Source organism: Rousettus aegyptiacus, unplaced genomic scaffold (genome assembly GCF_014176215.1).
Source record: "Rousettus aegyptiacus isolate mRouAeg1 unplaced genomic scaffold, mRouAeg1.p scaffold_m13_p_14, whole genome shotgun sequence".
NCBI lineage: Eukaryota > Metazoa > Chordata > Mammalia > Chiroptera > Pteropodidae > Rousettus > Rousettus aegyptiacus.
The window spans coordinates 26,762,754-26,790,734 of NW_023416289.1; the positions used below are offsets into that span (position 1 = coordinate 26,762,754).

Genomic DNA, 27,981 nt, shown 5'->3' on the forward strand with positions numbered 1-27,981 from the left:
CTACAAAGGAGGGTTCTGTAAAACACAATTAGAAAGTGGCATTCTAACTCCCCACTCAATAGTTTTATAAATGGAATAACTAAATTTTCTCATACTGTTACAAGTGCGAACATGATTTTTTAAAAAAATAATAAACTCTCATGATGTCCCTAACCATCCTGGGTCCATTAGGAACCAGAATAAAGATACAGGGGGCTCTTGGACATGCGGCCGGAGCATTCAAATAGTCTTGTACAAGTGCAAGGACTGGAATTTGAAAACAAGAAAATCCGAGGAAGAGTTAAGGCTCATGTCTTGGCTCAGAGGGTAGAGGTGTTTACTCAGCCTTTGACCAGTTAGAGTCCTGCCCGTTCCCAGTAGACTTTAATGAAATGTAATCAGGATCAAATACGTGGATTTTTAAAATTCAGTTCTAAACCTTGGTGGCCTCTGCCTACTTCCGCATGCCCAGTTAGTTCCAGGTGCTGCCCGTTCTCCTCTCGTTCTTTCTGTCTGGCTCTTCCATCCGTGATGGTTTTCTCTGCCTCACTTGGGCTGTATATTTTTGTCTGTAGGCTTTCCTTCCCAAGGAGACTAGCCTATCACTTCCGCTATCTAATATTATTTTGCACATCTCACCCACATCCCTTCCTTCTCTGCTCAAGACTTTTCATGGCTCCTCACTATTTACAAGTAAGTAATTGGGTGCCAGCCACACCTTCTACAAGTGCTCTGCGTCAGTCAAGCTGGTCCCCACACATGTCCCCAGATGGACCAAACCTCTCGCCTCTGCCCTCTCATGTTGGTGGGGTCCCATCCCCCATTCTTTGCTCCCTGAGGGCAGGGCAGCTCTCCTTCCAGCTGTGGTTTCTGCACCCAGAATAGTACCCAGCTCTGCCCGGGCTGCTCGCAGCCCCCTATTTTGACTTCCTTTGAGTGCGGTTATCTCCTTAATGCTTAAAGATGGTTTCTGGAGCTCTAGCCATGATCATAAAAGCCCAGGCTGAGAGAAAGAAGAAAGTAAGAAGGGCAAAGGGGGCCTGTCAGTTGAGTTGCCTTCAAAGATCTTCCTCAGGACTATGGTGACTTCTCCTTCCATCTCCTTCTCACGTTGTACAGACATTGCGAGCTGCAAGGGAGGCTGGGGAAAAGGATCGCGTGGCAGAGCGCATCGCCACTCCCAGCACTGTGGGGTTCTGTTAGGGAGAAACAGGGGAAGATGGGCATCACTTAGGCAAGTGGCAGCTGCTTCCATCTCGGGAACTGGGATCCTATGGCGGTGGGCCTATTTTTATATTCATTTTTATTTTTTGAATTTTCTTAGACATTTAACTAATCCAGTACCCATTTGACACTGTGCGTTACAGTATTATTGACTATATTCTCTACGCTATACGTTATATTCCCAAGACTATTTCGTAACTGCCAATTTGTACCTCCTCATCCCTTCCCCCACCCACTTCTCCCAGCCCCCCAGTTCCCGTCCCATCTGCCACCCATCAAAATGGTCTCTGTATCTATGTGTTTGTTTGTTTGTTCATTTGTTTTTAGATTCTACATATAAGTGAAATCATATGATATTTGTCTTTCTCTGTCTGACTTATTTCAGCATGATACCCTCTAGGTCCATCCATGTTACAGATGGCAAGATTTCAGACTTTTTTTATGGCTGAGTAATGTTCCACACCATATACATACCACTTCTTTATCCATTCATTTATTGATGGACGCTTTGGTCACCTCCATATCTTGGCTATTGTAAATAATGCTGCAACGAACATATAGATGCACAAGTCCCTTCAAAGTAGTGTTTTGGGTTTCTTTGGATAAATACCCAGAAGTGAGATTACTGAGTCCTTCTTTGTCTTTTGTTACAGCCTTTGTTTTAAAATCTACTTTGTCTGGTATAAGTAATGCTACCCCAGCTTTTCTACTGTTGTTTTTATTTTCATTAAATATTTTTTCCATTCTATTGTTTTCAGTCTGCGTGTCCTTAGATCCGAAGTGAGTCGCTTGTAGGCAGCGTATGTAAGGTTCTTGTTTGCTTATCCATTTAGCCGCCCTAGGTTTTTTGATTGGAGCACTTACTTTCATTTACATTTAAAGTAATTGTCAATAGATACGTAGTTGTTGCCATTTTATTATTCATATTTTTTATCTTTTTTCCTTCTTCATATTCTTAAAAAAGTCCCTCTAACATTTCTTCTAATACTGATTCAGTGTTGATGAACTCCTTTAGCTTTTTCTTATCTCGGAAGCTCTTTATCTGTCCTTCGATAATGATAATAATAAATGATAATCATAAATGATAGCTTTCCTGGGTAGTGTAATCTTGGTTGTAGATTTTTGCTTTTCATCACTGACTATTTCATGCCATCCCTTCTGGCCTGCAGAGTTTCTGTTGAGAAATCAGCTGACAGCCTCATGGGAGTGCCGTTGTAGATAACTAATTGCTTTTCTCTTGCTGCCTTTAAGATTGTCTTTAACCTTTGGTGTTTTAATTATGATGCGTCTTGGTGTGGGCCTATTTCAGTTTATCTCATTTTGGATTCTCTGTACGTCCTAGCTTGTATGTCTATTTCTTTCTCCAGGTTAAGCAAGTCTTTCATCATTATTTCTTTCTCTCTCTTCTTCTTCTGGTATCCCTATGATATGATTGTTGGTACTTGGTGTTGTCCGTGGGGTCTCTTAAACTATCCTCATTTTTTTTTTTTTGCTTTTATTCTTTTTGCTGTTCTGATTGGGTGTTTTCTGCTACCTTATCTTCCAAATTGCTAATACGATCCTCTGTTTCATCTAAATGTACCGTTGTACTGTCCATCTCAGATATTGTATTCTTCGTTTCTGACTGGTTTTTTTTGTTTGTTTGTTGTTTTCTATCTCCATTTTTATGTTTCCTATCTCTTTGTTGACATTCTCACTGAAATCATTGAGGATCCTTATAACCAGTGTTTTGAACTCTGAATCTTAGAGATTGCTTGTCTCCATTTTGTTTAGTTCTTTCTCTTAAGCCTTGTTCTGATCTTTCATTTGGGATATGTTACTTTGTCTCCCCATTTTGGCTACCTCCCTTTGTCTGTTTCTATGTATTAGATAGAGCTACCTTGTCTCCTTATCTTGGTAGAGTGGCCTTATGTAGTAGGTGTTCTGTGGGGCCCAGTGACATAGTCTTCCTGGTCACCTGAGCCAGGTGCTTCAGGTGTGTCCCTTATGTGTCTTGCATTTCGCCCTCCTGTTGTAGTTGAGCTGTTGGCACATCAGTGGGAGGGACTGACCCTTAGGCTAAGTGGTTATGAGTACTGGCCATGACTACAGTGGAGGAGCTCTTGTGCAAGGGCTTACCCTAAAGAGCAAGATTTCCTTTAGTGTGCTTCTGGTGCCTGCTGAGTCTGCCTTTTGGGTGTGTCATTTATGCAGGTGTTTGGGTGGTGCTCTCGTGTGGTCACCTGGTGTATTGGTTCTGGGGGCTCTTGGGAGGGGCTCTGGTGTAGGCCGAGTTTAGCTATTGCCTGTACCCTTACTGGTGTCACTTGATATAAGCTACAAAGTGACCTGCAGACTTATGGTGGGCTAGAGGTGCCTGGGACATAGGCCAAGGCTTAAACCAAGGCCAGCCGCCGCTAGTGCTGGGCGTGGGGCTTCTTAGCAAGAGGTACGGGGCCTACCAAGGCCGGATGCTGCTTGTTTAGGGTCTGTGAACCTTTGAGAGAGTTTAGAAAATCTGCAGCATGAGCCAAGACAAGCTGTTTGTATGGAAAAGACACTGGAAGTGGCTTCAGTGAGCCCATAAGTTGGGTGGAGCAGGGTTTCGGAATCATGAGAGCAGGGTGAACGATATTGGCTAGGTTGTTGGAGAATCACATATGGCACTCACTTGTGCATTCAGGCTGGATGGTAGGAGGGCTCAATAAAGGAACAATGACTTCTACCTGTACTTCTATCTGGAAGAAAGATCCGAGCTGCTCCTTTAGTGCTGGAGCTCCGAGTGAGTGAGTCTGTCAGCAAGTGAGTCCATGCTTGGGCCCTTTACAAGGAATTCCTGGGACTCTAGCTGCCCTCTGTTTCACTCAGGCACAGTCTCCACTGGTTTTTATAGCCAGAAGTTATAAGGACTCCTCTTTCCAGTCCTGGAACCCTGGGATGGGGAATTTGGTGTGGAGCTGGTACCCCTTGCTCCTCAGGGGCAACTCCTACAGCCAAGATATTCCGCTCAATTTTTAACCACCACATGTGAGTGTGGTACCGGCCCATTCCACATCTCCACCCCTCCTACCAGTCTTGAGGTGGCTTCTTCTATATGACTTTAGTTATAGGATTTCTATTCAGCTAGACTTCAGAAAATTCTCAATGTAGGTTATTCCGTAGTTTAGTTTATAATTTTGAGATGGTTGTGGGATGGGGCAAGCACAGCATTTATCTACTCTGTCATTTTAACCAGAAGTTACCCCAGTCTCAGTGGACATATTTTTAAAAGTCTATTATTGAATTTAAAAAATTTGAAATCATAGAGAAATCTCAGGCTTCTGTTTAAGAAAGGCCTATCAATTCTCTTATGAGTTTATAGGAAGATGGTGTTCAGATAACAAGGTCCTAAGGGAGAGGGCCCAACTTAGAACCCTGATGTCTTCAACAGTATCTGTTATAGTTCTGGCCACAGGAGATTCACCTTTTGAGTGATACCTACTGGGTGTGTGGTCAATTTGGAAGATGGTTAAGAGTGCTGTTTTTGGAACCAGAGCCTTGTTTCAAACCTCTACTCAGCCACTATATAGCTGTATAACCTTGAGCAAGTTACTCTCTGTGCCTCAGTTTCCCCAAATATAAAATAATAGCATCTTTAATGGAAGGCATGAAGATTAAGATATAAGCTTTGTGACATGGTCAGCACATGACTTGGTGCATAATAGGTATTCTAAAAATGTTGGCACCTCCCCCTCTTTTTTCTGATGCCTGTATGTGTGTATCTGTGTCCATGTTTCTGGTGTTAACATAACCCTAGCCTGTCATTGAATAACCTGGCTCAGTGATGTTCACACACACAGATTACAGGGGCATCTCCAAGGTGAGCAGCATGTGGAATGTCAGGAGAAAGATACAGGTGCTTTTGAAAGGTATAGTCTAAATTAACCATTACCTATTTTTTTTAAACATTAAAATTTTAAATAATATTTAAAAAAATGTATGAGACTTTTATGTTTTTCTAGAGGGGCTGCACATTCAAAGCTTTTCTGATTCTCAAGGCATCCGAGACCACATTCTGATACTTGTTCCTTGATTTTGATGTGTTTCTTGTTTGTTGTCTATTGGCAGTTGACATTAAGGAGCTAGATACTGCTCTGTGCTTTTAAAACCAGTTTATAGGGTGAGAGGGTAGATTCCATTGTCTTTTCCTTTTGGTCCCCTAGGTCACAGACCTCCTGGTGGATGAGTCCAGTTTCACAGGAGAAGCTGAGCCATGCAGTAAGACAGACATCCCATTGATAGGCGAAGGTGACATCACCACCCTGAGAAACATCGTCTTCATGGGGACTTTGGTGCAATACGGGAAGGGGCAGGTAAGCCCTGGGGTTCCCGGTGAGCCTTGACTTCCTTCACCCGTAGGCTTCCAGACTCAAATCTCACACTTCTCTCTCCTGAACATAGGGAGTCGTGATTGGAACAGGGGAAAGGTCTCAGTTTGGAGAAGTGTTTAAGATGATGCAGGCTGAAGAGGTAAGGGCCAGTGGGGGCTTTGGTTTTCTTATAAGCTGGAGTTTGAGATTATTCTTGACTAATGATACTCCTTAGGAATGAGGATAATGCAAGTATACTTTTTTAAATTTTATTTTTATGTTAAGACATTTATTAGGATCTTTGTTAAGATATAACTTATAATAACAGCATGCAATGATCTTACATGAAAAAGTTGATGAATTTTTAAATATGTGTACCCCTGTGTAATTGTCACTCAGCTCAAAATATAAAAGAGCCAGGCAGAAGCTGCGGGTTGCTACTGGGATCTTATCTAACAAATCCACTGTTCTCATTCTTTCAGACGCCTAAAACTCCTCTACAAAAAAGCATGGACAATTTGGGGAAACAACTGACACTTTTCTCATTCTGCATCATTGGTGAGTAAAACGATTCCTGCATTCACCCTGGGGATTAGAGAGAGTTGTCCTGAGCAGCCACAGACATTTCTCAAATACCTTGCTGCTCACCTGGGTAAAGATCGGGGGTTGGGATTGGACACTCTGACAACAAGGAAGGGTTTCCGTATTAGTCAGAACGGGCTAACTGCTGTAACAAGCAGCACTAGCATAATAAAAGCTTAACATGTTTAAGGTTTATTTCCAGCTCACATCACGGTTTCTGGCCATGTTCTTGGTCAAGTGGCTTTCCTGGATAGCTCACCTCCACACACTGACTCAGGGGTCCAGGCTCCTACTGTATTATTGCTGTCCTTTCCTCTTTATCCTTGGAGGCTGGTCACGATTCTATTCAGCCAATAGATAGAGAAAGAGAGAACACCGAGGCTTGTTTGGGAAATTTTAAAGCATGGACCAGGAAGTGAAGTCATCACTTTTGCTTATGCTCAATTGACCAGAATGGAGCTACATGGCCTACCTAACTGCAAGGGAGATTGGGAAATGTAGTTTAGTGATGTGCCCAGCCAAATTTCTATGCCACTAAGCAGGCTGTACCTGGGCTTGTGCCTCATGGTCTTTGGTAACACACCAAAAACAGCATCAGTGTGATGCTGCTGTAGACCTAAATTCAAGTCTTACACCTGAACATTCTTGTGGGGCTGCCTTGGTCTCTTCACCTGCTTCTTCCTGCTGTCTCCAGCTCTGGATTTGATTCTGTGTCCTTCATTTCCAGCCTCAGGACCAGCCTGGCCCATAGTAGGTTCTAAGCATTTGTTGAGTTATTAGATTAATAAAGAAGCAAATTAAAACCACTGCCCAAAGCACAAGCAGTGACAAGAAGAAGTACTCGTGAGTCTGGCTAAAACAGTGGAGCCAGAGAAAGTTCTCGGTAGAAACCACTGTCCCTCCTAATAGCAGTGTTGTGCCTTTGGACACCCAGATTGCATGGATTCATTAAGTGAGTGTTTCGTGACACACTATGCCCTGTGATAGGTTCTGAGTCCACCAAGATGAGTAAAACACAATGTCTACCCTTCAAAGAGCCTCAGGCAAATAGAGGAGAGACACCTGAAAAAACATGTCATGTAAAGAAAGCAGAAGGTTCCAAGGAAGAGGTGATACCAAACTGGGTCTTGTAGGATGCGTTTGCCAAGTAAAAAAATAGAGGATTGGGCATTTCAGGCAGAAGAAAGGGGAAAGGCATGAAAGGTATCTCCCACTGCTCTACAGCTTGTAGGAGGTGATAAATTTAGCAAAGTGGTTGAGGATGTGTGCTGGAGTCAGGGCTCTCAATTCTGTTGTGCTGGGGACAGACCTCTCTTTCCCCTCCCTGGCCACCCCTCCCCAACATTCTAATGTCTAGTCTCCTTTCCGAATTTCAGCTTTGGATTTATGGCTCAGAGTTTGCTGAATCACTAGATTTTCTGTTTTTCAGTAGCTCTATGCCCTCTTCTCTCCTCTTCACCCTACTTTGATGGATTAGTGGTGTCTGTCATGGACACAGGGTGGGAAAGTGGCTGTGAATCACCATTCATTTGCTGTCCTTGGAATTGCATTTTGATCAGGCATCAGGACAGACTAGAATGCCCAGAGGCCTCTAATGCATTCTAAAACGGGGATTAGAATCTGACTCCCAGTCCAAATTGGGTTCACTACCTATTTTTGTATGACCCACAAGCAAAGAATTTTTACATTTTTAAATGATTGGGGGGGGGGAACAAACAAAAGAATAATATTTCATAACATTGAAAGTATATAAAAGTCAAGTTTCAATTCAAATTCAAATTCACATTTCAGTGTTCATAAATAACATTTAACTGGAACACAGCCACACCCATTCGCATATTATCTATGGCTGTATTCATGCTAAGGTGGCAGAATTGAGTTGCAACAAAGATTCTATGGCCCACAAAGCCAAAACCATTTACCGTCCGGCCTATTATAAACAAAGTTTTCCAACATGTGCTCTAACAATTGGGGTGACCAGAAGGAGACTGTAATGAGTACTGCTTTTCCTACCCCAGTTGCCCCGAGAACAATCAAGTAGATATGCTTTAAGGCGCTGTCAAATAGAACAGCCCTTTCCACAAGGTGAAATTTGTTCATAAAAAAAAGATAAGTTCCAAGTCAGGAGTCCTGCAAGGGCATTACCTTGTATAAGCCATTATTCCTCAGTTAAATTAGAACTTAGTTAAATTCGTGTGTTCATGACCAGACCACAATACCACTCAGACCTCTTACCTTATAATAAATATTTCAAGGACTATTTTAAAAGAGCGGGAGTTTTGAAACTGGGTTCCGTGGATCCCTAAGTACCTGAGTGGGAGATGCAGGGAAGCAGTGGTGTGCTGATAAAAGTTTAACAATGATTTTCCGGGGACAAGTTGCGTTTGCCAATATCTGTGGTGTAAATACTCTCAGCATTGTCGATTTCAAGCTACCAATGTGAAATTACCAAACTTGGATTTTAGAGGTGTGCACAAATCTACTTGTGTGAGCTCCTATGAGCAAGTTGCAGCCTTCTGCAGCAAGGTCTGAGGGATGTAGCAGGGTGGAGGTGGGTCCTGGTTGTTGGGGCTCCCGGCTCACCACCCCACCCTTAATTTCTTACAGAGCTTCCTCCTTCCAATCTTTTGCATCTGGGTTCATTTGGGTTCCAGCTAAGATTTCATTTGACTACTGAGTTATGCAGCTAATTATAGTGTAGGGGGGAAAAAAAAACCCCTAATGAATCAGAGCTTGTGACACACTGTCCCCTCCCCCAGCACTACTAATCAGCATATAACTTGCCCTGGCTCCTTGTTTCTGAGGAAGAAAGCTGACAATCTTTAGCAAATCCTCCAAGGTGTGTCAAAAACAACTCCACTCACCTTCCCACTTCCCATAATAATGGCAACAGCAGTTAACAACTGGGAGTTGTCTGTGGGCCAGGAGCCATGCTATGCACTTGGGTGTCACATCTTAAATCCTGAAACGACTCCTTAAGGAAGGCATGATCATTATGTCCACTTTACAGCTGAGCAAACCGAGGCCACTCCTAGTGGCCCCAGAACTTTTCCCCATTGCCAGAACATCTCGTGAACTTTCATGGGTTCCAGAGTGGCTTGTGCCACTTCTCTGCCTTTGAGGGTCCACTCCTGACCTTCTCCGTGTGCCTCGAGCCCTGCACAGTGCCTGTTGTTTAGCAAACACTGGGTAAATGATTGACGAAGGGGAAAAAAATGGAAAAGGGAATGTATTTAATCACGAACACAGCGGAATAAAATATTTAAGAAACAGCGGCCCATCTGTCCATCATGGGAGCAGCTGTGGTCTGCCACATCAGACACCTCGGGGGTTGTCCTGGAGACATAGCGCATGGGAACGTTTGGAATAATCTGAAAATATTTACAAATAGCCCAAAATAAACTAGTTGTTTCTTTCTTTACTTGTTCTGGCTTGATCCTTTCCTGAAAAAGTAAAACCATTCTTTTTTGTAGGTATGACGGTATCTTCCTTTAAAAGGAATGGTTATAAGTCCTTGAGGTTATTAATCATTGTCCTGTGTCTACATTCCTATAGACTCTTTAAGGAAATCATTTTGAAATGCCTTCATGCCTTCGGATGTGGGAGAATGTATGTGTGTGTGTGAGTGTGCACAAACTTGTTTCTGGTCTCTTTCCCAGGCGTAATCATGCTCACTGGCTGGCTTCAAGGGAAGCACCTTCTCAGCATGTTCACGATTGGGGTCAGGTAAGGGTGCTGTGCTTTCCCCCCACTCATCATGGCAGCAACACAAGGCGGGGAGATTGGGGAGCAGGAATGGTATGGGGAAGATGCATCCTCCTCACCCCAAAGCCGCAGTCTCCCAATATCATGTTGTCTGACAGGTGGGAGTGCCCAGTGAACGCTTGCAAAGCAAATGAAAGCATAGAATTTGGAGTTCCTGTTCCCATCACTCTTTTACTCATGGGTTTGGATCTTTCTGACTCAGAGTATGGATTCCAGAGTCAGCCTGCCTAGGGTTAAATTCTGGTTACCACTCGCTAGCTCTGTGAACTTTCTATGCCTCAGTTTTCTCCTCTGTAAAATGGGAATGATGACATAGCCCCTCCTGGAATTATGATGAGGATGAGATGAGGTAGCATGTTCTTGATCATGCTAACTCATCCTGCCTACGACAGTGTGGAGCACACAGTGCATGTTCCTGTTATTCCTTTGGAGCTCAGTCTAGGTCCTTGTTTTATGAAGGAGGCTATAGGAGAGGACAGAGGACATGTCACCAAAGCCACATAGCTGATGGTAGGACTGGGAATCATGGTCCTTGACTTAAAGCCCAGGGAACCTGTCCTTCGGCTACATGGCGATTCTAACATGTGACCATCCCACACTTGGGATGGCACAGAGATGAGCAGGGAGCTGGCTCAGTACGGTGGCTGGAATTACCCAGCTTTTCCATAGCTTCTCGCCAAGCCGAGGGAGGCAGAGTACCAGGGACTATCACTAACTGGGTACGTCCTGGTGGAAGACTGGCTGGTGACCCAGGACACAGAGAGTCCAGCACATGTCTAGGTCACATCAAGTCCGTGGTTTCCAGAGGACAACCCCCAATGTCGTTGCTGTTTGCAAGATGCTTTATGCAATATGTGAAAAAATGTCTGTGCGCAAAAATACAAACTTAGTACATCAAACCCACAATGTAAACAAGCCCGTCAACTAATGATGGATAAACAACATACCGTGGGGTATTATTCAGCCACAAAAACTAGTGAAGCACTGACACAGGTGACAACCTCGGTGGCCCTAGAAGACATGATGCTGAGTGAAGGAAACCAGACGCAGACAGGCGCATGTTATATAACTTCATTTATATGACGTGTCCAAAGTAGGCAAATCCATAGAGATGGAAAATAGAGTAGTGGTTTCCAGGGGCTGGGGCGGGAAGGAGGGGTGACTGCTAAGAGTTACGGGGGTTCTTTTGGAGGTGACGAAAATGTTCTAGAATTGATTTTGGTGATGGCTACGTAATTCTAAATATATTAAAACATACTAACTATACTAAAAGGGTGAATTTTATGGTATGTGAATTATAACTCAAGACAACAAAAGAAGGCACAGAGCAGATAGCTCAGAATGCTGTTATCAGTAGGATCCCTGGAGACTTTCTGATTTCTGTATAAAAAATAAACTGTGTGCAAACACCCGTGGTTTAACTTCATCACAGTAAATTACAGTGACACACCTCGCAGTGGACCAGGGCACCCTTGTATGTGCTGGGACATGGAGGTTGTAGGGGGTGCTTTCCCAGTGCTGACCAGTATGGGCAGGAAAACCTTGCTTCGAGGGTTGGGCGTATGTGTCTCTGGTACATTTTCAGGCTTGCCCATGTATAAATGAAGGAACAACGCCATTATCCATCAATTAGCAACAGTATAGATTCAAATGCAGGTCTTTAACAATTCCAAATGCCTTGTTTGTTTGTTTCCACTCTAGGATAAGTTTTGGCAATTTATTCCTGGGTATTACGCTTTCTTCTACTTCATCTGCAACCTTTTTTTTTTTTTTAAATTAATTTATTTTAATTATCCTCAAATGTCTTGTTTTTTTTAATCGCACTTCACTTTATGCATTAATCGAGGGGCAGGTCAGCAAACTCAGCATGCAGAAAGGTGTGTGTCCTATTACAAAAGTGGTTCGGGAACTGGTTTTTGAGTAAATGGAGATTGGGAAAGTCTGTTTGGTTTTAGACACTTTGCCTTTCCGTGTACTTAACAAAAATTAATGCCCAAATCCTGGGAGCATGAAAAAAAAAATACTTAAGAGAAAAAAGTGGAGTCGGTTTAAATAATACTATGCAGTTAGAATACATAAGACACACACATGTCAAAAGAACAATACAAATGACAGACATTCAGTAGACCCCCAACTGAGACTAATTCCAAGCCAAAAAATAAAGTCCACCTCCTCCCTTTAAAATGAACCGACGTCTTTAAAAGATAATTCTCAGTATAAAAAGAAAAGCTGCTTAACACTTAATTATCTTTAGGGTTTCACTTTATATAATCTAAAAATAAATGGATTAATACCAGAGTTGGAGCTTCCCCCTCCCCACAAACTCTTTGGAACTATGAAAATAAGGTCATTGCTGGATTTCATGCCAGGCTCCTCATTGCATTCTGCTAGTGGCCATGAGAAGGGGCTTGCTAAGCTCTAGACCACGCAGCCCAAAGTGTTCTGAAAGTTCAAGGTAATAATCTCATGTGGATTGAGATTTCCTGACTTCATATCCTAAGCTAGGTGCCGTGAGGAGTATAAAGACAACCATAAAAACCATGTTTACAGAGCTTTCAATGGCCATTTACCCTTCTGTGTTAGAACTGTGATACAGACCACATGATCTAATTGTATTATTTCACTGAATTCCTTCTCATGTTCAGTACACCGTGTCGGAGATCAAGGTGTGGGCAGGGCAGCGCTCTCTCCGAAGGCTCTGGGGGAGAGTCTGTTCTAGGCCTCTAATCCCAGCTTCTGGTTTTGCCAGCAATCCTTGGTGTTTCTTGAATTGTAAACACATCACTCAAATCCATCTCTGTGATCACATGGCCTGTTTTACGTGTGTCTATTTCTGTATTCATCTCTGTGTCTCTTCTCCTCTTCTGAGAAGATAGGATACCAGTCAGCACGAACCATAGCTTGTTACAGATGAGAGGGAGGAGGAAGCCGTGGGGAGGGGCGGCTGGCCGAGCTGTGGAATGCGGAGTTTGAGGCAGGGCAGAGTGTCCTGGGGAGTGAACCAGTGCAGAGCAAGGGGTCTCAGACTTTAGCCTGATAACCCCAGGATCCCTGGGAGAGCTCGTGCAACACAGGTTGCTGGTGACCAGACTCAGTGGTTCTGGGTGGGGCCCGAGATGCTGTGTTCCTAACGAGCTCCCAGGGGTGCTGATGCCCCCACTCAGGAAGCCCATTCTGAGCAGTGAGACTTCGACTAGAAACCGTCCCAGTCGTGGTGCCAGCAAGAGGCAGGGCCAAGGAAGAAGGATGAACCCCTGAAAAGGGTGCTCAGGTGACTAAGCCTTCAGAGGCAGGGATGGTGACAGGGGTACAGAGAAGCCTGAGTGCTCAGATGCCATAATGCTTAAGAACCTCCCTGAAATAATAATATGTTTCATTCCCATCTTATAAACCATGGGAAGTCCCATGAGCCAAAGAAACAGTTAAATATTTCCCGGTAAATTAAAAAGGTTCCCGTGTGTATTTCCACCCCACCTCCCCAAGGTTATTCCTCATTTCTTGTCTAATGGTCCCTTTCGTCTTACCTGTCCCACTTGATGCTTGGTAAACTTGCAGCTGAGAGGAATGAAGGTTTTCAGTTTTTAGCAGCATTAGTCCCTCAGAACCACCGAATTAGAATATAGAAGTGGCAGGATAGTCAACGAGGAAGAGATTCTCCAAAATAAATGAGAATTATTCTTTAAACACTGTATCCTAATTTTTATGCCTTGCGTAATACAAGATGATCCAAGGTATACTTGCTTCTCACGGCCTAGTCTAATCTTTATTAGTGTGTGGATTCGTTTTTTATTATGGAAGTTCCGGGTACATGCCAAAACGCCCTTTCCACACCATGTGGGAAAGTTCCCCTCGCAACCCTTCGCAAATGTTTGCTTAGCTGGTCTTGTCAGCCTGTGCCATAAAACCAAGGAAGCTTTCTTGCCGTCACCATAGAAACTGGACACAGTCCCTTGACGAAATTCAGTAATCGTGGCTTATATAACCATCCCTGAATGCTCCATTGTCCCTGGGTGAAAGGCCATCATTCATGCACTGCATTTCTTTGATTCTTACATGCACATCCTTTTTCACACTGTAACTTCTTTGAAGTCAGACTTCTTATAAGTGACGTGATAAAGTACTGTTGATTAATTGGCAGTATTTGTTTCTTTCTTAGTGATACACAAGATAATGGTGCCCTTCACGAGCAGCAGTGTCTTACATTGGATGAAATTCACTTGATTGGGCATCCTCAGCCAGGCTTCGTGATTATTAACCAAGCCATGTAGAGCACTCACTGTGTGCTGGGCCAGCACGGGTCTAAACACCTGCCATAGGTTCACTCATTCAGCAAATATTGACTGAGCACCTGCAGGACTCTGCTGGATGTTCTCGTGCAGAGGGTGAACCATGGTGGGGTGAAGCATGATGATGCTCACTGTGCAGCCCTGCACAAAAACACCCTCTCATGAGCTCATCCCAGCCACCTGTCCCCCGCCACCCCCACCCAGCAGCCCGAGGTTAGCAGAAAGTCATAAACCAGCCCTTAGCCAGGCCCGCTCAGGAATGTGGAATGGGGGAGCAGTCAGCCCCAATGTTCTGGAGCCAAGTTGAGGCAGAAGGAGTCCCTTCTTGCCAGCCTATCACATATCGACATACTGTCCACAGGAAAGGGATGTGTGTGCTCAATCCCAGTTCCTATTCCTGAAAAAGAGAAGCTCATTGGTTCAGCTTGAGTCACACGTTCTCCTCTAATCCAGTCAACTGTGGCTACGGGAGAGCGAAGTCACACAGCACAGGAAGAGTTGGAGGAATAATAAAGAAGCGAGCGGATCCCCTAAAACAGATCTGGTACAATAGGCAAAGGCATAGCTGTGTCACTTTACTTTCATTTTAATTTCCTCGTCTGGCTGTCTTACCAGAAGTGTCTAAACCATTAGGCCAATGAAAAGTGTAATTCAAGGGAGGATGCTTTGAACCAAAACATTTTACTTCATACTTATTGCCTGATTCTGGAAATTTCTTTCCTAGGGCCCAGAGACTTTTCTCTCTAATAAATGAGAGCAATTTAAGTGCAAATACACGTAAAGAGGCAAAACAACTGCCAGACTAATTCACACTAAAGTGTGGATGTCTGAGAGATGAGTTCCCTTCCTAAGAATAGGGTTTTGCAAAGGGAGAGCTCAGAGCAAAGGATGTTGAAGAAGGAGGCATGTGTATCATGGAATGGGGAGCAGAAAATAAAACAGGGACTTTGGGGACAAAGCTTCACCAGATAAAAGTGTTGCTCATCCCAGTAGGAATTCAAATCATTCTTAAGTGCATATTAAAGGTGACTGACCTATGTGGCCTTTCGATCCAGCCTGGCTGTGGCCGCCATTCCAGAGGGTCTGCCCATCGTTGTCATGGTTACGCTGGTCCTGGGAGTCCTGCGGATGGCCAAGAAGCAGGTCATTGTGAAGAAGTTACCAATTGTGGAGACTTTAGGTGAGGGATTCCAACTGGTTGGATTCTTATAAATTGGATTGAATGGATGCTTTGGTACCGTGTTAATTCAACCTAGGTATGTCATAAGCCTGCGAGTTGGCGGTGATGACTGATTTTTCCTGTAAACTCTGATGTTTTCTTGTGCCAGGTTGCTGCAATGTCATCTGTTCTGATAAGACAGGGACTCTGACTGCCAATGAAATGACTGTCACTCAACTTGTAACGTCTGATGGGTTCCATGCCGAGGTGAGTTCCGTGTGAATTCACAAGGTGCGAGATAAAAGTGTGCCCTCCACACCCTTTTCTTCCTAGAGAGATAGAGTGTTTTCTAGAAATCAATAAGGAGAAAACAGATGTGCAAATTTGTTATATCGTACAAATTCCTTGTTACCACTAGCTGCAAGGAACATGACTGATTTAAGGTAGCCATCTTTATTTTTTATTATCTTTTAATAATAAGTGCATTATAAAATTTTAAAACTAGAGAATAGTTCTCCATACTCTCACCACGATTAGTCCATTTGTGGTTCTGACTCTCTCTCCTGTGCGTGTGGCAAGGTCGTAAGCTCCCTGAATGTGTGACTTTGTATCTCGCTGCTTTTTTTCACAAAATGCTCCACACCAAGGGGTCAGCAATGACAGCCCATGAGCCAGTGACTGTTTTTGTAAATAAAGTTTTGTCATCACGCTGCCACGCCCTTCTGTTTCCATGTTGTCGACGGCTCCTTTCAAGCCACAACAGCGAAGCTGAGTTGCCGTGACAGAGATTGCATGGGCTGCAAAGGCTAAAATATTTGCTCTCTGGCTCTATGAGAAAAAGTCTGCCTACCCTTGTTCTAGAACATAAGCACTCTTAGCTTTCGTAATCATAATTTTTACTGGCTGCAGAATATCCCATTGACCAAAATTATTGCAATTTACTGACACAAGGCACTTAGTGAGGTATTCTGATTCATACATAGTCCTGCAGGGAATATCTTCATGCTTGAAGCCTTATTTTGGCTAGGATTTTGTCCTTGGGCTGGATCCCCAGAAAAGAGATTGTAGATTAACCAGGGACAAGGGGTGTATTTTTGATGCTTGATGACACCCTTTCCGTCTCTTTGCCCTACAGGTCAGTGGAGTTGGGTATAACGGCCAAGGGAAAGTATGTCTTTTACCATCAAAGGAAGTCATTAAGGAGTTTTCCAACATCTCAGTGGGGAAGCTAGTGGAGGTAAGTGCCAAAAGCACCACAGTAGAAATGGGCGTTAAAAACCGAGCTGATGGGAATTCTCTCAGAGAAACAGTTGTTGGACTCACTGGTTCTTGGTGGCTATAAGCCATACCCCAGGGGTCAGGTTGTCCCAGTGGCCCTAAAACAGATGGAAACATCAGATGGAAGAGAACCAGAACCCTTCGTGCGCCTCCCTGCCTACCGGGAAGGCTCTAGAGCCACTGCACAGAGAAGGTGCTCAATGAATGCTGGACAATAAGGACAATAAGCGTGTGATCAGTGTTGCTTATTGTCATTGCCGAGGCTTGCATTAGGTGTACTCATCCTCCCACAGAAACCCATGTGTCCTTCCCACGTAGCGGTGCCCTCAGTGAGGTCTGAACACAGCCGTCTTCCTGTGTGGCATTTAGCGAGCACCCACTCTGCCCAGGTCCCACCTCCAGGGTGCCACTTAATTATCACAGCCACCCCGTGAGGCCCGTCCTCTCATCTCAGTGTGCAGATTAAGAAACGGGCTCAGAGAGGTGACATGAGTGCCCAAGATCGCCCAGCCGGTGAGGGAGGGAGGCTGGGACTGACTGCATGCCTTTTTTTGTGTGTTTGTTTCGACATTTATTTTTATAATGACTATTTTAAATGGAAATATAACTCATATACCACAGAATTCACCCTTTTGAAGTGTACAGTTCGGTGGTTTTTAGTAGATTCACGAAGTTGCACAGCCATCACCACTGTCTGATTCCAGGGCACTGTCACTTGGAGCAGAAACTCCACGCCCGTTAACCGTCACTCGCCATCAGCCACGCTCGTCACCACCAGTCTCCCTGACCTACCCCCTGTATTTCCTTATGGTGGTTTTAGGACAACCACCATTCAACAGAGTCAGTAAATATTCGCTGTGCTTGTTTCGAAGAACAGGGACTCTGATAGATTTTGAAGAGTAAATCCTGTTCCTTCCCCCCAGCCCAGCTCCAAAACTGGGTCCAGTCTTCAGTGTCTGGCTTTTTCATGTGCCTGAGTGCACCTAGGACCCTGAGGGGTACCAGCTCCAAATACTAACTGAAGACGTTCGGAAACCCCCCCTTTCAGGCAGGCTGCGTCGCCAACAATGCCATCATCAGAAAAAATGCTGTGATGGGGCAGCCCACGGAAGGTGCCTTGATCACCCTGGCAATGAAGGTGGGAAAGTTTTTATTTCCTTTTAATACATTCGATTGATTCCAGGGCTCAGTGGTTAGACCCTGAGCCCCATGACTGGGCAGAAATGTTCCCCATTCTGTGCCCAGTGCCCCACACAGAGCGGCTGCGCACGAGGGTTGAAGGGGTGGGGTGTGGGTTTACGGGTATGGCTCTCTGCTTCGGGGGGACAAATAACAGAAGAGGTCTGAGCAGATCCTTCCACTGAGGGAGAAGCCCCCTTGTGGGTGCTTGTCCTGCAGGAACTGACCCTCTCCCTCCTCCCCAGCCACTTTGCTCCCTGTTATGGCCTCCTGTGCTATGACCCTTCCCTGCCCTTCCTGTCACTGCTCCCTCAGATGTTGTTATCAAGGTCACGGCAGTTTCCACCACCGTAGACGCTTCTGCTCACCCAGGCACTCCAGGCTGTACACATCGCACTGTCCCGCATCCATGTGTTCACCTGTCCCTCCCCCTGCACGAGACTCCAGCCCTCTGAGCTCTGCCTCCCGCCCGCGGCACAGCCCAGAACAGTGCTGAGTGGGAGATGGGTGGGGAGAAGGGTTACCCTTTCAATACGTCCCTGGAAAGGTAAACCAGGCACTTTAAACCATTATGCCATATTTTCCTTCCACTAACATAAAAAAATTCTCTCCAGAGTGACAGTAATACCAAAAGAAATTTATTTCCCCCTTAAAAACAGTGCAGGCCAGCCCCACTCAGCAACTCCCACTGCCCACCAGGGAAGGGACAGCTGGCCTGGCTGTCACAGCAGGAGTGAAATCACGCTCCCGCTGCTCGCCACCCATGCAGCCTAGAGAGGGCAGAGGTTCCAGAACCCACTTTCCTTTGTGTGTAAGGGTTTTGCTCTTTTGTGCATCTAAACTATCTGGGAGCCTGGTGGGGATTTTAGAGTCCACCTTTGAGAATAAAACAAATAACAGCCGGCATATATTAAGTCCTTCCCCGGGTGACAGGCGTGGTACTGAGCCCTTCACGTTTTTTATCTTTTATCCTCGAACTTTTCTTCCTCCATCACTCCCTGCATTCGTTTCCTAGGGTTGCCAAGACAAAGTACCATAAACTGCAGGCTTAAAAACATCAGAAATTTGTTCTCGCACAGTGTGGAGGCTAGAAGTCCAAACTGGAGGTGCCGGCGGGGCCGTGCCCCGACTCCCGTCTGCCGGCTGCTGCCAGTAATCCTAGGCGTTCTTGGTTTGCAGACACGCCACTCTGATCTCTGCCTCCGTCTTCATGTAGTGTCCTCCCTGTATGTTTGTCTCACGTGGCGTCGTCCTCCTCTTGCGAGGACACCAGTCATGTTGGGTTAGGCCTGCCCTAGTGACCTCATCTTGCCACGATTCTAGCTCCAAAGACCCTACTTCCCAATAAGATCCCATTCACAGGTGCTAGGAGGTTAGGGGTTCAACACATCTTTGGATGGTTACAGTGCAACCCATAATGCCCTCCTAATGAGGCTTTTTAGACTGTTTCCCCTAATCCTACCTTCAAGGAAATTTTAATATCCCAGAGATATGATATATCTGTCCGTGTACTGTATGCATGTCTGCGCTCTTTATAGAAAAGGAGTCCTTTTGCCCCCTAAAGACCTATTTTCTTGGGGGGAGGGGCAATGGGATGCACAGGTTAGGACTGGTTTACAATTGGGGAAACTGAGGCTCAGCTGTCCAGTAACTGGCCTGAAAGCCATCAAAGAGCAAACGAATGTCAGGCCTGGCAAGGGCCCCAGGCTGTGAAGCAGGCTTCCCTGCTCACCTGGGGTTCCTTTTGGGGAAATTGCTACATCTTCAAGTCCTTCTGGCAGAAACTCCACAGGCTTCGGTTTCCAAGCAGGTTTCAGCTAGAAGCTGTTGAAAAGACCATCTGGTTCTGCCGCTGGGACAAGAGAAAAGAGGCATATGTTCCTGGCTGGGACATTCGAAAGCAAGTGGCCTTTCTCCATGAGCGAAATGCTTGGATTTCTCATCTGACCGAGATCGTTTGAATAATGAATAATTTAAATGGACCGAGGTTGATTTAGGATGGTCACTGAAAGCATGCCATTTTATTCTCCTAGATGGACTTAAATAATATTCAAGATTCATACACGAGAAAACAAGAGATTCCATTTAGTTCAGAGCAGAAGTGGATGGCAGTAAAATGCAGCCCCAAGAATGAGGTGAGTCGGCCTCTCCGTCCCCTTTACCCCTCCCCCCCAAGCAAAACGCAGAGATCAAGAAGAGTTTAAAGTTTTTAGCTACTTCTATGAGAAGACAAATATGTAAAAATACAGTTGATAGCAATTAAACCTTTGACTATCTTGGGTCTTCTGAGATTTTCACCTACATCCCTGGTTCTCAAAGTGGGGTCCCTAGACCAGCACATAAGCATTACCTGGGAAGTTGTTACAAGTGTGGGTTCTCGGGCTCCACCCTAGAGCTTCCGAATCAGAAATTCCAGGGTGGGGCCCAGTAATCTGTGTTTGCTGGGGATTCTGATGCATGCTCACATGCGAGACTCACTGACCTGTAATATTGATTAATTACTACTCGAGCAACTGCATGCTCTAACTGATAAAATTGACGGCCATTGCTAATTTGAGGGTCCATCCTTCGCACCCCCGTGCTAAGTTCTTAACTATCACAGTGGAGGAATAATCCTCCATTCCCGAAGGGTGGTCCACCACAAATGGTGGAAACGGTGAACTCACGTGTACACACACACACATGCATTAACACACACGTGTGTGCACGTGTTATAAGTGACTAGAGGAATATATACTGAGCTATTAATGTCTATCCCTGGGTAAGGACTCAGCTGACATCTTTTTTTTCTTCTTTATAAATTCTCTGTAGATTTTCAGATTTTCTACAAGTGAAAAAAAAAAAATTTAAGAGTTTTTTATTGCCTTGCACCTTTTCTCCAGCTTTACCTTTATCTCCCACCTTTCTGGAATCTATCACCTCGTGTCTATGCTAAGATTTTTCATCTCATTCAGGGCAGTGGGCAACTCAGCTGAGCTTGTCAGTCTTTGCCATGAGTGGATGGGCATATAAATTCTATGTGCTTAAAAGAGGTTATGGATTTTTAAAAAATGTTTTAATACCTTCTAATCTTTCTCCCCCCACCCCGCCCCGCCAAAGACAATGTTAATACATTCTCATCAAAAAAAAAAAAAATTATAGGAATGTGACTTTTAAAAAGGAGGTTCTTTATAATCCTGCCCCTCTTCTCTCCTTCCACACCCCTCAGCCAGGGTCACTCCCCTTAACAGTCTGGGATAGAATGTTCCAGATTCTACATGTGTAGAATCATAGGATGGTGGTTGCAAAACAGGGCCACGCTGTATATAGTATCTGTAATTTGCTTTTTCTCTTAAATGATGTCTTACGCATCTTCCCATGTCAGTTCATACAAGCTCAGTCACTGCCCGCCGTGTGCGGGCAGGCGTTGTGCTAATACTGGGGACATGGCACGACCCACATTGGTGGCACCTGCCAGTGAGTCTAGGGGGAGACAGAGCCTAATGAATGTACAGGAAAATAGCTACTCATTTGGGCCATTCTTATGTGCCAAGTGCAGGGGCGAACAAAATAGAAATGGTGCCTGCCTTTGGCGACAGTCCGACTGAAGCTTAACGCTGACTGAGATATGACTAATTAATGAAACATATGGGATGCTCGAAGTGACAGTAACAAGGTGACTTAATGAGGAGTGGGGGATGCTGCAAGCGGAAGATCGGCCTCACTCCTTTCATGGGCCGTGTGGTGTGCCATCGTGTAGATTTCCTGTAACTTATCTGTCCTGCACTGGTGCACGATGACAGTCCACTATAAATAACCCTACCATGAACACCTCTGTGTGGGTGAGGTGACAGTCACCAAGAGCTGAAGCATCCGGTGATAGATGTTTTTCCTTCTGTCTTTTTCAAGGAGCAGGAAGACATTTACTTCATGAAGGGAGCCTTCGAAGAAGTGATTCGTTACTGTACCATGTACAACAATGGGGGCATCCCCCTGCCCCTGACTCCCCAACAGCGATCCTTCTGCCAGCAGGAGGAAAAGAAGATGGGGTTGCTTGGCCTGAGGGGTCAGTACCTGTTGCCCCAGATCCGAGCTTTAAATTTGTCCCTAACACTGACTTTTCCAGCGCATTAATGCCAGGTCCTTAGTAGTCAGGTGATTGGTCAGAATGGCAGCCAGGCAGTGTGCTCATGAAGTAAAGCAAGTGTGGAATTTAACGATGAGATGAAAGATAGGATGTCCCCACTCTATCCCAGCCACCAAATGACATCCATTAATCCAGATCCAGCTCATGTGTGAGAAGAGGTAGAATCCTCCCTCCTGAGTTTTTTAAGATAGGTGAATGGTACGCACCAGAAGTACTGATTTTCCTGATTGGTTTTCTTGTTCATTGCTTACTGTCAAAAAAACCCAGCACTCCTTTAAATCAAGGCAGACATTTCATTCCGTGGCCATTTCTAATTTTCTGCACAGGATCAGCGCCTTCCCTGATGGGCTGCACATTAAAAACTGCATTTCCCATAGCGTCATTTGTCAGCCTGTCCATTTTCAGAGAAAGTGTTTAAAAACACTCTGGAACTCTTGTATTCCCTCAGGGGAAAATGAGAAGCACTGGGCTTGCCATATTGGTTTCAATTGCCTTGGTTTTCCCTTTCGTGGAATAGAACGTAGACATTGCTAGCAGCTTGCCGACAAGCGTACAAGGTGAGGCCGTCATAGCTTACTGGGGCAGGTAGCACCTATGTCATGGGTACATGGCACCTGCAGCATTGGCACAATGATATGACTGAGAATGAGGAAAGCACAGCTGGAGGCCTCTGGGCCTCAGGCCCCCTCAGTATCAGTAAGGTGGCAAGGTAAGGTCAGCTCTCATGCCTGCCCCTCTCAGAGCACTCGTCCCCAGGAGCTGGGCCTGGCTTCTGTGCCAATGAAACAGAGTCAAGGCCACGCCAAGCCATCGGAGTCCTCTCACCCGTGTTGGCCTCCTGCACATTTTTCTTAACCTCTGGCAGCTGCTATCCCCCGTCTGTTGGAGGTGACAAAATGAGAGCTGAGCAAATTAAAGACGAGAAATCTCAGAAATGTCCCATCGTAGGCCATCTCACAGACTTTCTTGGAGGGGCGGGTGTTATACCACCAATGGACAGAGGTCTTATTTTCTGCCGGGAGAGTCGTCTCTAGCATCTCTCTCTATTTGGGGTGATAAGACTCGTTGCCTGCACAGGCCTGATGACTGAGGCAAAGGCCTTTGCCTTCCCTTCATAGCTCAGGAACTCAGTGCCCAGGCCCCTTAGAGAAGAGGATCTGGGACATGGGTGGGGGGTAGCTGACGAGGGATAAAATCTGTTCTTGGCCCCCAGTGATGCTTCTGTCTCCCCTCAGTGCTGGCCCTGGCTTCTGGGCCTGAGCTGGGGAAGCTGACATTTCTGGGTCTCGTCGGGATCATCGACCCTCCGCGGGCTGGTGTGAAGGAAGCGGTGCAGGTTCTCTCTGAGTCCGGCGTGTCTGTGAAAATGATAACGGGAGATGCCCTGGAGACGGCCTTGGCCATAGGTAACGGGGAGGGGAGTGGTGGGTGAGGAGGAGAGGACCTGCCTTCCTTTACGTTGGGATGGCTACCATTGGTTAATCCTGGATGAGCCCGGTCAGGAGCGCTGTCAACTACCTTCTCAATGCTTAGGACAGAGTCTGAGATTCGTGGACCAGAGCTCCAGTTTTGAAGGTTTTTCTCTCTCAAATGTTTGCAGATTCTCCAGAAGGAGAAAAGACCTCATTGTATAATGAGAACCTACTACGTGCCATTTCATCGATGATCTCACTTCATCTTCACAGGCAGCATACATTCCAGTGTATAGTCCCAGCCTGGTTTCTGCCACCGGCTTGTCATTGAACCACTCTGACCCTCAGGCTCTTCATCAGCAGAGGGCGAGCAACCCTGTGCCCACTATTCTTGTTATTGCCGTGAGGGTTGTCACACCTTGGTTTTCTTGCTCTTCTGTCTTGAGGCAGCCTGGCACTGTAGAATCAGACAGAACGCTGTCAGGTCCAGTATTACCACTTACCGGCTCTATGACCTTGGAGAAGTCACTTCGCTCTCTGTTTCCTGATCTTTAGAGATAAGAAGGCATCCGTTGTAGGTTAATTCCTGTGGATGGAATTAGATCATGTAACATAGTTGGTTGCTCAGCAAACAGTAGCTGTCATGGTTTTTTCCTTGTTCTCTGTGGCCAAGGCAGGGACTGATGTCAAGTAGATGGAGTGAGGGGTGGGGACGGGGTCCACAGGTGCAGGCCTCGGAGCAAGCCCTCAGAACGGATTCTCCACACCACGCAGGAAGGAACGTCGGCCTGTGCAACAGGAAGCTGCACGCCATGTCCGGGGAAGAGGTGGAAAGCATGGAGCAGAACAAGCTGGCTGAGCACGTCGGGAAGGTGGGGTCCTCCCAGGGGCTCGCCGGGGCTGCGGGGAGGCGCCGCGCCTCCAGCTTCACAGCTCACTGACTCTCTCCGCTCTTTCGTGCCTCTGTATGCAGGTGTCTGTCTTCTTCAGGACCAGTCCGAAGCACAAACTGAAAATCATTAAGGTAAGCTGTGCGAGGAGACATTCTGCCTCTCTTGTCCCTCAGGTGCGGTCCAGGGTGGCAGCGGTGGCTCCGCTCCGCAGAGTGGCCCAGGGCCCGCGCTGGCTGGAGCCTCAGCCATCCTCCAGCTGTGGCTTTCTTCTCTAGGTCCAGGGCAGCTGCGTCGTCAGCAGTTGCCTCTCCCAGCCTCAGGGGAGGGGGAGAACTGGGCGCCCTGTGCCACGTGCACCAAAATCAGGGAGCAGGTACTGGGTGGTGCGAAGGGAAAAATAAAGAGGCGAGCCTTTGCTAGTCGAGTGCTCTTGGACTTATTCCTGTTAACTCCGGGCCTTAGTTTTCTTGTCCGTAAAGGGGGGATGAGATGAATCACATCAGCTAATTGACAATGTTGGCAAGAAGATTAAAGGAAGCCAGGCCTGCGAAACTCTTGGCACGGTGCTTTACACACAGCAGGTGCCAAATAGAGTTGATGTGGTTTTTCTGATCGTGCATCACAAAACAAAAGTGCTGGAATGAGAATCCTGCGAATGTATCTGGTTTCCCACACACGTATACGTTGAAAATTTATTCTTTAACTCTATTTATAGTGTATTTTTTCTTTTATGTTATATTTTTACAGCGGGATGGGGGGGAGTTATTCTACAGAGTAACTCTCTATGCAAGTTATTCTTTGAAGAAAATACTACTACTGGGCACCGGATGGTTTCAGGGGGCGAGTTGATCGTTATTTATCAGTAACTCATCTGAGCCTGTACTATTGCTGGGCACTGGCACACTCGTGGTCTTGGTTTGGGCCTCACCACAGCCCTGAGGAGGGACAGTTGCTCGCATTTTGGAGATAGAGAAACTGAGGTTGAGAGGTTCAAGGCTTGCCCAGTTTCCACAGCTAGTGCAGGTAGAGCTGGGATTCAGACTCAGGCCAGCTGACTCCAGTGCTCTCCAGAGAGTGGTCTCTGCTGTTGGCCATGCAGTGCGAGAGGCAGAGTATCGAGAAGGAAGGAAGGATCTAGAAGGGAAAGGCCTCAGGCTGCCCACCTCTACTCACCTCCTCTTTCCGAAGGCTTTGCAGGAATCGGGGGTGATTGTGGCCATGACGGGGGACGGGGTGAATGACGCGGTCGCCCTGAAATCAGCAGACATTGGGATCGCCATGGGACAGACAGGGACGGACGTCAGCAAAGAGGCCGCCAACATGATCTTGGTCGATGATGACTTCTCCACCATCATGTAAGTTTCCCTTTAGGGGTTTTATTTATTAATAGCAAAAATGCCCAGGGTAACCAGCTGCCCCTGGGATCTGCTGTGCTGGAGACACCTGGGATGTCCTCAGGCCCACACGCCACTGAAAGCGGGGTCATGGGGGCCACCCCGTGGTTAGTGGCAGGCAGCACCCAAGAGAAGGTTACAGACACGTCCCATAGGACCGTAATTTGTGCACTGATGGAAAAGCCTGGGTTAGCTGTGCAAAAAGAGGCACGTGCTGGTGTGAGCTGCAGCGCCACGTACAAAGAAATGCTAGATCACCCCGCGTGCCAACAGCAAGAGGCGGGAGTACTGCATGGCCATTAAAAATTATGTTTTGAAGAACATCTTAATGACACAAATGCTCACACTGGGAGAACGGTTCGAGTCCACTGCTGCGTTTGCGTTGGCATGTACATTCACGCACCGAGAAGAGACTGCATAGAAATGCCCGGGTCACTAACACCGATGTGAGCTCTGGGCTCTAGGGTTGCGATAAACCGTTTTCTTTGTTTCACTTTTGTTTTTCTCTTAATAAATTTACCTTCCCTCTAGATCTCATTTTAATTAGCTACGATTAAGACTTTACTCATAGGTAAATCGCAATAATTAGGGATAGGAGAAAAACTTAATCTTAAGCCTGATATCAAAAATCTGAACGAATATTGTCAACTTTACAAAAGGAGTCTTTTCTTTAGAAATGGATTCACCATAGGATTTCTTAAAACACTTCATCTTAGTTTTGAAAAAATGCAACGAACATCTAGCTCTGTGCTTTTAGTTCTTTTGCAAAAATTTAGCAAAAAGGAGAGATTACATGGTTTTCTGCTGTATTAGTCACTCAAGGACTTTCACAAAGAGCCTCTGAAAACCTAATAGATGATATTTTCAACCTCAGTTCTCTCCCTTCTTCCTGTGCCCCTGGACCTAATTGCCAGATGTAATTGGATTTGCTGTGCCACCTGTCACTGGTGAATCACCAAGGTGCACTGGGCACTTTGGGAGTCCTGGGTGAGCTTCGGAGCCCCTGGGTAATTTACAGTCTTCAGACAGAAGGGCCACCATGGCTCAGGGACCTGTCCCCAGTGGCTGAGGGCACCTTTTAGAACATCAGCCTCCTTTACCGGAGTGTCCCATGAATGCCAGGAAGGGGAAAGGAGCAGGGGGCGTCCAAGCATGGGGTCACCCGGAGGCTGACACCATCACTTCATCTAGCAACTGGTGGAGCCGGCTGAACCTGACAGGCCCTCTTCGTGAATAAATGCTTTCTTCTCTCTTGTAGGAACGCAGTGGAGGAAGGCAAGGGGATCTTTCACAACATTAAAAACTTTGTTCGATTTCAGCTGAGCACGTAAGTCGAGGCCGGAGTCTCTCACTGCTGTCAAGGGCTGCATCTGGCGAGCAGCTATTGACGGTGCCCTCTGTCTGCCACTTGCGCCCTGCAGGAGCATCTCGGCTTTGAGCCTCATCGCCCTGTCCACCATGTGCAACCTGCCCAACCCCCTCAACGCCATGCAGATCCTGTGGATCAACATCATCATGGACGGGCCGCCAGCACAGAGGTAGGGCACCGGGCTGGCCGACAGCTTCTGCCAGGCTCCACTGACTGCATCCTGCTCTGTGGACTCTGGGGCTCCAGAGTTGGGCAAACACAATCACTGGCTGTAAGAAGTACCAGAAAACTGAAGTGTGGTGCACTGGGGGGGGAAGACAGTGAGTGGAATGCACTGGGCACAGGGCGAAGAGCCTAGGCAGGCAGGGTGGGTTGTGATGGAACTTTGTCCCCACTGCCTGGAGTGCTCTCCCAGGGCCAGCTGCAGGGCCCAGTCCCTCTGTTCATTCAGGTCACTGCTTTTGGGGAGTCCTCCCTGATTACTCTAACTGTAGCCTCCACTCTTAGCCACCTTACCCTGCTTTAGTTTTCTCTAGAAGAGAAAATATATGTTTCCTTGCTTATCTGATTATAATCCATCTCCCTATGGAATGTCAGCTTCACGGAGGCGAGGTTTTTGCTTTGTCCCCTGCGGTATCACCAGTTCCTACAATGGTGCTTGGCATCTAGTAAGTGCTCAGTAACTCATTGGCCGAATGAATAAGAAGGGAGTTAGGCTAGCTGAGTGATGCAGGAGAAGGATGAGCTTTGGAGCTAGAAGACTAAAGAAAGCAAGGCACTCCACGGCCTGAGCACATAGTAGGTCCTGTTTCAGATGTAGCTAATTTATTGCTACTATTGATTTGATCATTGCCAGTGACAGCTGCTTCCTTGTCCCCTCCCATGCCCACAGAAAAGGCTCCCTCTTCCACACACTCCCCCTGAGAACAGAGCTGAGACCTCAGCCATATCCATACAGAGTAGGGCCTCACTCAGCCTGCTCCCTCCTTGGTACCCCCACACCACCT

At 46.2% G+C, this 27,981-nt stretch overlaps 1 protein-coding gene across 1 annotated transcript in view; it reads left to right on the forward strand.

Annotated features, from left to right (window-relative positions):
- Positions 1–27,981, forward strand: part of ATP2C2 (ATPase secretory pathway Ca2+ transporting 2) — a 66,690-nt gene that overhangs the window by 34,724 nt on the left and 3,985 nt on the right. Inside the window, exons 8-23 of the mRNA XM_016165925.2 lie at positions 5,385–5,534; positions 5,623–5,691; positions 6,014–6,089; positions 9,773–9,839; positions 15,220–15,344; positions 15,493–15,590; positions 16,459–16,560; positions 17,650–17,739; positions 19,814–19,915; positions 21,669–21,825; positions 23,142–23,312; positions 24,093–24,190; positions 24,292–24,342; positions 25,400–25,566; positions 26,864–26,932; positions 27,027–27,143. Of these exons, the coding sequence (XP_016021411.2) occupies positions 5,385–5,534; positions 5,623–5,691; positions 6,014–6,089; positions 9,773–9,839; positions 15,220–15,344; positions 15,493–15,590; positions 16,459–16,560; positions 17,650–17,739; positions 19,814–19,915; positions 21,669–21,825; positions 23,142–23,312; positions 24,093–24,190; positions 24,292–24,342; positions 25,400–25,566; positions 26,864–26,932; positions 27,027–27,143 (1,709 nt within the window). The remainder of the gene's footprint in view (positions 1–5,384; positions 5,535–5,622; positions 5,692–6,013; positions 6,090–9,772; positions 9,840–15,219; positions 15,345–15,492; positions 15,591–16,458; positions 16,561–17,649; positions 17,740–19,813; positions 19,916–21,668; positions 21,826–23,141; positions 23,313–24,092; positions 24,191–24,291; positions 24,343–25,399; positions 25,567–26,863; positions 26,933–27,026; positions 27,144–27,981) is intronic.